This window comes from Rhea americana, unplaced genomic scaffold (genome assembly GCF_003343005.1).
Source record: "Rhea americana isolate MKP2758 unplaced genomic scaffold, rheAme1 scaffold_17, whole genome shotgun sequence".
NCBI lineage: Eukaryota > Metazoa > Chordata > Aves > Rheiformes > Rheidae > Rhea > Rhea americana.
Window position 1 is genome coordinate 8,535,291 of NW_028185816.1, and position 12,461 is coordinate 8,547,751.

Here is a 12,461-nt window from a genome sequence, read left to right on the forward strand (position 1 = left end):
TGGAGCTTATTTGTAAGCTTTGAAGCTCCAGAGAGGATTTTAAAATGCTCAACTCGAAGGTAATTGGTCTCAGTAATGATCTGGGGGAGTGAGTGATTTTTGTATTTCTGAGCTCCACTTTTTCAAGGTAAATGTTGAAGCAAGCTTGCTTTTGTGTTTGCTCTTTCTCATGGGATATTACTTAACAATTCTCATTTGTTTTTAGAGGATTCAACAGCGAAAGAAAAACCTAGTGAGAGAAACAAAGAGAAAAAAACAACCAGACCAGTGCGGAAAGTTCAAAAACTGACGCGATTGTCAAGTCCGGATTCCAGACAAGGTGACGAGTGCTGCTCCTGCAGGGAGGGCTGTTGTGTGTGCTTCAGAGATTAATTTGTTTTGAAGAAATGGGGGAAGCTGGGGAGTGGAGATTAAATGAAAATAATAATGTTTTTGAATTCTTCTCAGATGTGCAAAAATGCTCTTATAGTGTCTTTGTGGATTGTGTGCTGTGCTGTGTGTGAGGTTGTATTTTATTTTATTAACTTTACATTTTCCCACTTGCTGTGTGCAGCTTATGGAAACTGCTGAAGAATGCAGGTCTCATGCGATATCCATACGTACTTGTCAGGCCAGCGGAGACAAGAAGTAACAGCAGCTTTATTCTAGATTCTGCTTCTGTTTTGCTTCTGTGGAAGCTGTTCAGTACCTGACCCATAGCTCAGTGAACAATGATAAGAGGAGAAGTGGATTAAAATGCTTATAGTTAAGCAAGGAGTAGGGATGGAGCCAGTGGGTCTAGTTGAGTTGCTGGAGTTGTGAGGAGGGGCTGAGTGAAGGCCGCTCTCTTGTGTGAGTTTTCATGATGTCTCAGTCAGGAGGCAGAGAACAGAATCTCCTTCCATTTCTTCTCTGGATAGGTGCTCTAATGCTCTTCTGCGTGCTATGTCAAAGTTATTACCATCCTGCACCTTTGGTTCTGGCTTGGCCAATTCTTGATGTATTTTTCCAGTTAGTGAAAGATGTAGAAGTATATTGCTTGGCCCTTCTTAGAGTCTTTATCTCATTTACTAATGGAGGTTTCTTTTTTTAAGTTTTGCTATTGTCTTAAACATTTCTGTGTATGTTAAATAATGTTACAGTATTTAGAAAAGATCATATGGATCACTGACTGTAGAGTAATGCCTTAGAGTAGAAAGTGAAATTAACTGCACCATATGATTCTGTCACTATTTCTTAGTTGTACAGTTGTATTATTAATCTTTTATATTGTGAGTAACAAAAGAAGTGGGAGGATTTTCACTTCTGTTTCATATTTGTTTTTAATTTGCAAAAGAAGTAAGCAGTTAAGAGTTCATTCACACTAGGGAGGGTTTTTTTCATTTTCTTTCTTTAGATACATGCTAGGTATGTCCAGGTAGACATGCACCATTAAAGGCTGTATATTTCTCCTTATGTATGGTGACACATAACCAGTAAACATTCTGCTTTGTTGAAGAAAGCCCGTAAACAAAAAAAAAGGTGATTTTTAAAAATAAATTATTACAAAGAGTTTTTGAGGCTAAAGTGAATATGCACTTGTGCATGCCATAGGTAATGAAGCTGTGTGTAAATGTTATTTTGTGATAATGATTGCTAATACTTGAAACTGGTACTGAAAGTCAATCAAATAAGTATGGGTTTGCTTCTTCCTATGCTGATCAATTAATAATGTTTAAGGAACTGTAGTAAACTGTCTTTTAAAGATTTGTGACAATCACTAATGAGAGAGGAGCACAGAGAGTCTTTCATGTTTTAATGGCACTGGCTGTCTCTATAGGGAACTAAATGTGAGGAGAAAGATGTCCTGAAATCCCTAGAAGAGAAAGAAGAACCAGGTCTGATTCAGTGGCATGTCAGTGATGGTCCATCCTCCTCCAGTCACAGCAGTAAGAAACTGCTCAATGTAGCAAAGGCTATAAATAAACACAGCTCATGTTCTGCTCCCTTAGCTGGTTTTAGTGCAGACAGCTGACTTGAAATGGAAGATGAGTCTTTCCACTGCCTTTTTGAAGGAGAGCAGAAGTAATTGAGAACAGTGAGATAGGCAAGAGAACCCCTTTGGCTGATGCATCTCTCCAGGAAAAAAAGGCTTGTAGTAGCATGTTTCAAATGAGAGATTTGTAAAATCTTTGGATAGTTTACAGTGCAAGCAGATAGCACTGTCAGTAAATGGATGAAATACTAGGTTACAGATTTYTTCCTGAACACTTCCCTGGTTCGGGGTGGAAAAAAAGGAGGGGGGGGGCTGAGGAGATGGAGGACCAGAAGTGTCAAAGCACTGTCCATCTGCTGTGCTGGATTCCACCTTAAGTTGCTTTCATACCATGTTTTCAGAGTGCTATAGGGCCCTGGACTACAATCCCATTTCATTTTCCTAGCTTCTGTGTTGTGTTCATGCCATGGTGTGTGGGTTTATTTGTTAAAACAATGCTGTCAAAAGTAAAAACTCGAATTGAGTGGTTTGAAATCAACTGAAATTTATGTATTAGAGTTAGATATTTTTGCAGCCAAAAAAAAAAAAAAAAAAAACAACTCCTAAATGATCTAAACTAGGTAATTCATACTTCACTTTTTTTTGTGAAACTTCTCCTCCAAAGCATTTTAAGATGATTATTTCAAAAAAATGATTAATAGTATTGGAAGGTAATAGGAAGAAAAATGAATCGGTTGAATTTAGTATTTAATCTAATCAATGTTTGGTAAAAATGCCACTGTACCAGTTTTCATCATTTAATTACATGTAGGATGATAAAATGATATTAATTACTTTTTTAATTTGGTTTCTGCCATCTGCAAGGCAGTCTGTACTTCATTCAGGTATTGGCTAGTAGGGTAATATCTCAGCACTTTTTCCAGTTATGGTACAGAAATCACAGTTAGAAGACAGTGAAGTAATGTTGCTTAGGACAATTACTGCTGGTATTTGTTACCTTCTTGTAGGACACCTGTCCTTAAGATAGTTTTTAAAGTCCTTTCTAGGAACTTGGCTAGCATTCTCTTAATGTGAAAATGAATCTTTTTTTTTAATGCACCACCTTTGCTTTTGTTCTTAATGTTTTGACACTTCAGATCATTCTTTTTCTTATTTTCTTGTTTGAAGTGTGGATGAACAGCTGCTTTTGAATATTCTATAAATATTTCCCTGTCCCTCCAGTAACATTTGCTTATTAAGTTTTAGGCCTATATAAGCCTTCTATTTTTTTTCAAATTTCGTAGGGCTTTAGTAGGCTACAAGATTTTTTGAATTTTTACATTGTATTATGTGCAGGTGTGAAGCATTGATAGTTGTACGTTTCAGCTGTGGAGTATCTTCATGTGCATCACTACTGTGTGACAGTTCTGTGTAACTGCAGTTATACCACTTATGTGGAGTTAAATGGTGGCCCTTGGTGTACTAATGGTTAACGGTTGCAATACATGCTTTACCTTCTTTCTCATACACAGAAAAAATCATCTAGTGCTTGACTTTTATTTATTATTTTCTGTGCAGGTGGAAACTATGTAATTAGTGCATCTTCCTGGCGAGAAGGACAAAAACTGGTAAAAAAGATACTAGGCCCAGCCCCTCGAATAGAACAGGACAGAAGAGCTATGTCTAGTGACAGAACAGGACGAGAAAGGGCTACAAAGTCTGGTAGGTTGTACTTTATTGTTGCATTTCTTTTTTATTATTTACTATATAACTGCATATCTGTGAATTTAAGCAGACTCCTGAGATGGAATGTAATCTATTTCTTAATAAAATAAGTCTGATTTTTAAGTTTGGAAGGAGGAGTAGGGAAGGAAAGGATGGAGGGATATTACTTWTGCTTATAGTTGTGATGTATAGCCTCTCTGGGTGGAGCATGAAGCTTTTTGGGGTCATGAGAAGTCTGTCTTGCCCACTTGATGTGACCCACAATACACGCACATGATATGCAGGTGCTTAGGAGCTCAGGAGAAGATTTGAAACAGTTTGCAACTGGAAAAATGGATCACTTGTACTCTGACTTTGCTTCTTGAGGCTTGTGGAAAAAAGGATGGCTATAAATGGCTTACAGCCTACATGAATTTTGCAGATGTGCTGCATATAATATGTAAGCTATAGTTGGGCATCCCTATATTACAGGAACTGTGTATCTTGTAGATACTGTATACTGTCATCCATTTGCATTCCTAAGTCTTTAATAATTCCTCCTCCACCCCTTTTCAGAAGCTATCCAGAATCTCAGGTGGGCCAAGTAGGGGGTGATAGCAGCTGTGTTTCTTATGCCCTTGAGGAAGTTGTGAGGTTAATACAAGAGTGGGCTGTGAGCTGAGCTGAAAGAGAGGTTATGAACTGCACATTTGAAGCAGAAGCACATCTGTAGTAAGATCTGCATACATGATGTCATCTTGGAGAATCACACTTGAGGTAACTAAGCAGGGGTTTTGCTCCAAAGAAAGAAGTTTCCCGGAATACTGAAGAACAGAATTGTGTTTGGTTGTGCGTATTTCAGTCATTAGGAAAAAGGTATATTGTGCCAATTGAGTTAAAAAGTTGAAAGTACCTGTCTGAAGCTATTTGTCTAAAGATGAGTTGTATGCAGAGTTAAAGCTGGTAAAGTTTTCTTGTGCAGTAGATTTGCAGCTAGGTTTTAACAAAGGTATAGTTGCCCTTTTTTTTTTTTTGGCTATGTTTATCACTGTCTCCATCATGACTCTAATCTTTTCAACAATTTCTCATCACTTCTATATAGCTCACCCCTCTTCCATCCTCATTTTTGCAGCTGTTTCAGTGATGGCATGTAGTTTGCAAATTTGATTTTTACCTTAAGTACTTGACCTGTCTTATTCTTTTAGCAGGCCGTATTGGAAGAACAGGTTCAGATTCCAGGCTGGATGTTACCCATAAAACCTCTTCAAGAAGCTCTGAAAGGTCGAGGAGTAAAGTACGGTCTGAGAATAATCTGAAGAAGCTGGAATCTACTCATCCAGATGATAACCAAGGAGATCACACCTCCTTAAATAAAGACTTCCTGCCAGTGGAGATACGTGGAATTCTTGATGACTTGCAGCTGGATTCCATGAGTACAAAGCAAGAGAAAGATTTGGAGAAGCAGAATCTGAAATGTGTTTTGCCTACACAAAATGCCAGGAGCCACAGTCCAACCAAAAGGAAACCAGACAAGCTAGCTGCCAGTGAGGAGCCTCAGGTAATCTCTAAGAAACGGCACTATGATACAGATGAGGTTCGTCAGTACATTATTAGGCAGCAAGAGGAGAGGAAGAAGAAGCAGAATGAAGAGAAGAAAGCACAAAAGGAGGCAACTGAACAGAAAAACAAAAGACTCCAAGAGCTCTACAGAAAGCAGAAGGAGGCTTTTACTAAAGCAAAGAACGTAGCACCTTCTGAGCCTTCTGCAGCAAAACGCTTACAGGAAACATATTCTAAACTACTGCTGGAACGGACTTTTTTAGAAGAGCCAGCTCAGCTGCCCACGGTACAGGAAACACAGGTATAGCTGATTCATGTGTTGCAGTTGTTTGTGTAGGTCATATGTTTAGAAAGGTCATGAGTTGTCCTCGTGCAATTAAGAGAAATGACATAAAGCAAGCTGTGAAAGCAGCTTTTGCTTACAAGATACAGTGGCATTGATCCAGACCTCCTGCTAGTGACTGCTTCTCAGCACGGCAATGCCTGACAGAAAGGTGAATGGAAATTATCTTTCTGTTACAAATAGAAGTAGAGTTCTTATAAAAAGAAGCAGAGTTCRTAATACTAACTAACAATCAGTATAGTTATTGATCCTTAAGAAATTGTAAATGTAAGACATATCGTGAATTGAAGGGCTTTGACAAAGGTTACTATCAGTCATTGGCCACTCTGAATAGCAATGAATTAAATAAGTTTGCTAGTCAGAAAGATTAATATCATTTTGATGTGTTCAGCTGTACGAGCAAAGTTGAATATCTGTCTTGTGTTTTTTAAGTCTTTGCATTGTAGGAAAGATGTGATAGTATGTAGATAAATTTAAGTYTTTTCAGTTATAATGAGACATGAGCTTCTAAAACCCCTACAGACTTTGGAAAATGTATTCTTCTGATTATCTTCATTTCTAGCCCAGACCTGGTTATCAACCATCTGGGGAATCTGACAAAGAAAACAAGGCTCAAGAGCGTCCTCCTAGTGCTTCTTCAAGTAGTGACATGTCACTGTCAGAGCCTCAACAGCCACTACTAAGGTGAGCATTTATGGGCCTATTGAGAATGGTGTAAACAGTGCCACTGGTTTCTTAAGTTCATGTTCTATAGAGAATAATTGTCTTTATGGCAATTATAATGGTTTTTCTCAATAAGGAGGAAGCTGATGCAGGGAAGTGTAGGAAATGTTGGTTACTGATATTTAATGAGCCTCTAAAGAAAATGAATGATCATTACTGTTAATCTTTTTGTTGACATGAGAGAGATGTGCATTTCGTATTGGGAGACTGTATTTCCTTTGCCATTGCCAGCAGGCAATATCTGTTAGGTTTTCTTGATTTTCTTCATTGTTTCCATCTCATCTACTGTCTTGGATTCAGGCCTCTAATTACTGTCTAAGGACAGTAGTAAGTACCAAATATCTCTGCTTTTGCTAGGTAAAACTAGCATTTACCACCTATTTACCATCTTGCCACTTTCCCCATTTTTAATTGTTTAGTGTCTCATCAGAGTTCCTCTTGCTGTAAGTTAAGGTGCATAGCATTCAAGGAAATAATAATCATGAGGTTTCTTGCATACCCTTAATTGTCCTGTAGTGCATGTCTTCATTTTTAATTATATAATCAATGTCAACTTTGTCCTTAGTCAGTCAAATCAAAACTGACTATCTAAATTCAACAAGACCTGTTTTCATTCTGGAAAAGTTTGGCTAGGAAGGTTGTCTAGAATTATGTACAGGATAGGCTGCTAAACCAAATCGTACTAAGTATTGTTAGTTTAACATCATAAGGCAAAAATAAGTGTACATACATAATTTGGAGAGCCTCATAGTAAACAGAGAAGGGTTTTGCAGGAAATTTTTGAGATTGCTTATTAGTCAGATACTCTGCAAGTGATATTAGCAAAGGAAGCTCCAAGACTGCATCTCTGGAAGAGCTATCAGTTACAGAGCTCCTTTTATGCTAATTGGAGCTATCTGTAAATAAAAAGGTTGTCTTACAGCATTTTAAACATGCTTGTATTTCTAATTTTTCTTTCCTCTAACTATGCTTGGTGCCTACCTTAAGTAATAGCTGCAGTGAGACATGGGCTGAATATAACTAGAGGGGGGAGTCTGAAGCTAAGAAATACCATGTGATGGGGTAGAGGGGAGAAAGGAGGTATCTTCTTGCTTTTGAAGTCAGGAAACTTGTGGAAAAAGCTTGCTGCTGATGATGAAAAATATTCAGCTTGTTAACAATATATGGTGTGGTCTACATCCCACCATGTATTGTAAGCAGCATTTCATTCTCTGCCCTTCTCACTCCTCCCAAAATAATTTTTTCTAGAAAATAAACTTACAGTAATGAGATGTTCACTTAAAATAACAGTACTCGTAAATCACCAACTTGAACATTGACTTTTCATTTCAGAAGTGATTTGATGGAACCTGCATGGGTGCAGCCAGACAGATTGAGCCCAGGAGTCCAGCTCTCTCACTCACAAGCTCTTGTGGGTTCCAGTGGAGGCCCTTGCTCCCAACATTGGAGTCTGGAGCAGATGGGCCTTTTGTCAAAGGAGTGCGATGCAGTGTTGGCAGGCAGGAGGAGCCACACTGCACCTGTGGGATCGCTGACTTTGACGTCTCAGCCATACCTGAATTCATCTGCTGCTCAGCAGAATCTTTTAGTAAAACCTACTGCTAACCAATATAAGAGCAAATTGGATCGCATTGAAGCTCTGAAAGCTACAGCTGCTTCCCTTTCTAGCAGGATCGAAAGTGAAGCCAAAAAGTTGGCTGGGGCTGGCATCAATTATGGCACCATGTGGAACTCAGAACATGAATTCCTACAAGAAAATCAAGATGATGGGTGCTGGGCAAAGGCTGTGAGCCCTCCTGTGAGGGAGGAAAATGAAGATGCTTTTTCAGCTAGAATTCAAAAGATGCTGGGCACCTGTGTGTCTCATACAACCTTTGATGATAACCTTCCTGGGGTAGGCAACCTTAGTGAATTTAAAAAGCTGCCTGAGATGATCAGGCCTCATACTGCTGCAGTCAGCCTTGGGGTGAGGTCCCCTGCTGGTAATAGACATGAAGGGATACTTGGACATTTATCTAAGAAACAAACTGACTCCCCAGGGCGTGAAAGCCAGGTTTGTGGTCAGAACAAAGCAGTAATTCCTCATGAGTCCAGCATAGACTCCATCAGTGAAGGGCCCCTCCTGAGCGAGGGAAGCCTCTCAGAGGAGGAAGGAGGCCAACACAAACAATCACCGCTGAAGCTGTTGGAGACATTAAAAGAGAAGGATTTCTGTGTTCGAGAGAGAAATGCTTTTGAGCCCATAAAAGAGTTCCAGAAAGAAGCTGAAAAATATTTGCCACTTTTTGCTCAGACAAGTAGTGCACACAGCAAGGGGCCATGGGAGGAACTAGCGAAGGGAAGTCCACACAGTGTCATCAACATCTTTGCAAAAAGTTACCAGCTTCATGGAAAAGGTAAGGAGAAGAAGTAAGAAATGGGAAAAAAAAAAAAAAAAAAAAAGAGAGAGCTTTTTTGAATTGCTGTTTTCAGTTTCACTGCTCCTTATACTTTATAATTCACAGGTGAGGAATGTGCTTTCAAGTGTCTTGGGCATGAATCTACATAAGGCTTCGTCCCATAACTTTTGAACGATAAATGATTCCCTGATTGATTGTTTTTCTTTGTTGTCTAACAAGAAAAGCCCCTTTTTTGGGGGGAAGTTTATTTTTGTATTAGATTGCTGTATATATTTCCAGATTGATAGCTAACCCATACCTTGGACAGTGTTAATGATTAAATCAAATCAGTAATTCTGGGCCAATTCCATATTTGAGACATGTCTAGAGTCATGCAAAAATCATTTAATGCATATTAATTTTATTAAGGACACATACAGTTAGACAGTTGTGAATGTAAACTTTATGTTTATCTTATCCAAAGTTGTATACTAAATTGCCTGGGCTGGGTTTGAAAATTGTTGTTTTTATGTTGCCTAGCTTCATCATATGAGTTCATTTGTAGAAATCTGCTGAAATTTTCCTGCCCATTAGTCACTTACCTCTGTGTCTCCCCGTTCTATTTACCTCAGCTCTGTACAAATACCATCCTTTTAAACTTTTTCTCCCTRTAGCACATTTCAGACCATCTTCCTGGTTTGTAGGCTTACAAGTTTTTAAATAAATACTTAAAAGTAGAAGGACCCCTTGGATGAGAAGAGGTAGTCCTGCCACTTTTGTTTTTAAYGTTTCTTTGTTATTGTGGGAACAAATGGAGCCACCAAGGAGAACAGAGCCTGGGGTTGGGAATGTGCATCTGCCTACTGTGTATGTATTCCCAATCATGTGTAATAACATACTTCCTATTGTCTTTTCTGTTTCATTTAGGGCAGAATGACAAAATTCATGTTTTATGCAGCATTTTTGCTTTTATGAGTTACTTAGTAATGTCTCTGAAAAGTGTGCGACTTCACTCCGGAATGAATTAAAACCTCTGTAACTATTTGATTTTGAGAAGATAAGGTTTTGGTATATCGATAGGAAATACCTCTTCCTTAAATGAGCACGTTTCAAGCATTAAGTGCTCATTTTAATGCCTTAGGGCATGTTTTGCAAAAGTGTGATGTAGGATGCTTCATTTGATTTTAATTTTTGTTCAAGATTGTTTCTTTGTTTTATGAGTACTGTTTCTCTTCCCTTGAATTCCTTGTTTTGAAGAGGAATGTTTTCCAATAAGTTAATTTGTATCTTGTTTGTTCTTGGGTGGGTTTTTTTGTTCCTTTTTTGCATTCCATAAAGATGATTGCATTTACTTTTTCTGCAGATGGCTCTACTTTCAATTGCTGTGATTTTCAAAAATGTCTTAGCTTGAGTGCATCAATGAAGTAGTTTGTATTAATTTATAAATAAGAAGGCTGTGCTTGTTATTTTGTGTTAAATCTGTCATGGTACGGCTGTACTGTTATTTTGCTGATGTTTTTGTTCTGGAAAATAAATCTTTCTAACAAAGTGTGGTTGGAAACATTTTAATTTCTACAATTTTATTATCTCTTTGGTGAAAATTGTATTTGGTATCATTTTTTTTGTCTTTTCTCTCTCTTTGTCCACACTGTAGTGTTTGATGAAAAGTCAAGTGGAGGGTCTGCCCTTTTGCGGCCTTTGCTCCCTGCTGCCAGCCCTCCAGAGAGCATCGTTTCTTATGAAGATGATTTTGCCTCATCACAGGGAAGYAGCACTTTGACAGACAAAAAGATTGCACATGATCTCAGGTAACTGTGTATTAGAATTCTTACAAAAATCAGCATGCAGAATTTCTGAGAGAATATAATTAATGCATAGTTTGTTTCGTTTTTTGGTATCTTTTCTGTTATGCTGAATCGTACTGATGAAAGTGATCAAGTATTTCTTTATGAGCCTTACAGTTAATGTATTAAACGTCATGGCTTTGAAACAAAAGTTAGAGATCAAGAGTACTTGGCTCTATGTATTTTTGGCTCTTTATTACTTTGGCAAGTAGCTTTGAAGGGTTGTTACTCTGCGATCAGGCAAAAATCAGTTCTACAACTTTTGTAGCTGTTAGAATTCTCAATTGGCTAGTCTGTAAAATCATGAAAGGAATAAGATCTGGAAGTGTTTAAATAATAACAACTCTATACTCTTTACAAACTATCAAAGTTATCAGGGCTTCAGTAATGCTTTGTAATGAACATGTAAGTTTCTGTAAGGACTTTTAAAACCTTTTCTCTAAATTAAGAAGACTGTAAATCCCACAGTTTCTACTTTGTTAGTGGCTTTCTTTGTTAGTGGATTTATGTTGCCTCCTAGATTTTTTAAAACCACTTTTTTTTTTAATGAAATATGTGTATATATACACATTTTGTGTGTCTTGGAAGGAATATAGCCACAGGTACTGTGTTTATTTTGTATTTTTTACGTCAGAAAAAGAAAGGTAAAAAGCAGTTTTGCATGTTGAAAATAGCTGCAAAAAACTGCTTCCTTTCTGATTAAGCTTCTTTATTGGTCTTTGATATTATTCCAGATATAATGCATTACGCACTATTCCTTTTTTTTTTGCATTTTTTTAAATAATCCTTTATTGAAAACCATTCATATTTCTATCAATTTATTGATGTTATCAAGTGTCCATAGATTATCTAAAAAGCAATYGTTTTCAGAGTCATTTTTCTGTAGTCCATGTCTGTAGTCAAATAACCATTAGATTTTGCATCTGAAAGGATGTTTGTTATCTAGCTTCTATTACATCATACTATAGGAAGTACATTTCAGTATGTTGAATTTTTTGTCAAAATTCTAAATGCCTTTCTTGTCATCATTTTTAATTTCAAAATTGATGCTTTTCATGATGGATTTATAATAAGGCTGTTATTTGGTGTAGTTTTAGTCATCTGTCTCTCTAAGTCATGGTGGATTTCTTGTGTGTAACGCAACGGAATTGGACCTCTTTAGTTAATCACTATTTGCATGTTCTTTTTTAGTGTTTCTGGCAGCAGTAATTCAAGCATTCAGGAAGAAGTTCCTAGTAGGAAGTCTCCCCATGAACCTCGATCTGTAGAGCTTGCATCCCAGCATTCATCTGGACCCCGATCTGCAGCATCTTCTCGCTCATCTGCTTCCTCTAGAAAGAGAGGGAAAAGGGAACGTAAGTGTAGTACTTGACTGTAGGATATTTACGTTTTTGAAGTTTTTTTATCATGATAGTTGCAGTCTTTCTACTTATCTGGAAACTGTAATCTAATACTGGTGGAGGGATTCTTTTGCTTCTTAACCCTCTTTGAAAAATGTCTGTCCCATCACATTTGTAAGGAAATGGCAAATATGGCTCTAGCAGTTACGTTCTGATTGTGCAAGCTCTGGTCAGTGTTGCAGCCAAGTTCAGTGACTACTATAGGGCAGAGCATATTTCATTTGTGATGAAAATGCACTTACGTTAATAGGTTTGTGATCAACTTGTGTTGATGTTATGTGGGTCCTGGTGAACATTAAATTCAATGGGAGTCAGCAGTATGCCCTTGTAGCGGTGACAACTTATTTTATTTTGGGCTGCATTTGAAGCAGCCCACTTGAAGTGATTGTTCCCTTTTTACTCAGCACTCAGGAGGCCAGCATCTTGAGAGCTGTGTCTGGTTTTGGGCTGCCCAGTAGGAAGTGAGAGTCACCCCCASTGGTCAGTACTGGCTCCAGTCTTGTTCAACTTATTCATCAGTGACCTGGATGAAGGAACTGAACATGCTCTCAGCAAGTTTTGCTGACGATACCAAAC

The 12,461-nt window shown here is 37.9% G+C and overlaps 1 protein-coding gene across 5 annotated transcripts in view; it reads left to right on the forward strand.

Moving 5' to 3' along the window:
* The window catches only part of CEP350 (centrosomal protein 350), a 67,999-nt gene that overhangs the window by 12,185 nt on the left and 43,353 nt on the right, over positions 1 to 12,461 (forward strand). For 3 of the 5 annotated variants that reach the window (XM_085300968.1, XM_085300963.1, XM_085300965.1), the window contains exons 8-14: positions 206 to 319; positions 3,512 to 3,655; positions 4,843 to 5,498; positions 6,103 to 6,224; positions 7,596 to 8,659; positions 10,296 to 10,449; positions 11,677 to 11,840. In XM_085300968.1, coding sequence (XP_085157094.1) covers positions 206 to 319; positions 3,512 to 3,655; positions 4,843 to 5,498; positions 6,103 to 6,224; positions 7,596 to 8,659; positions 10,296 to 10,449; positions 11,677 to 11,840 — 2,418 coding nt within the window. The remainder of the gene's footprint in view (positions 1 to 205; positions 320 to 3,511; positions 3,656 to 4,842; positions 5,499 to 6,102; positions 6,225 to 7,595; positions 8,660 to 10,295; positions 10,450 to 11,676; positions 11,841 to 12,461) is intronic. The other 2 variants (XM_085300967.1, XM_085300966.1) reach the window with 2 other exon arrangements.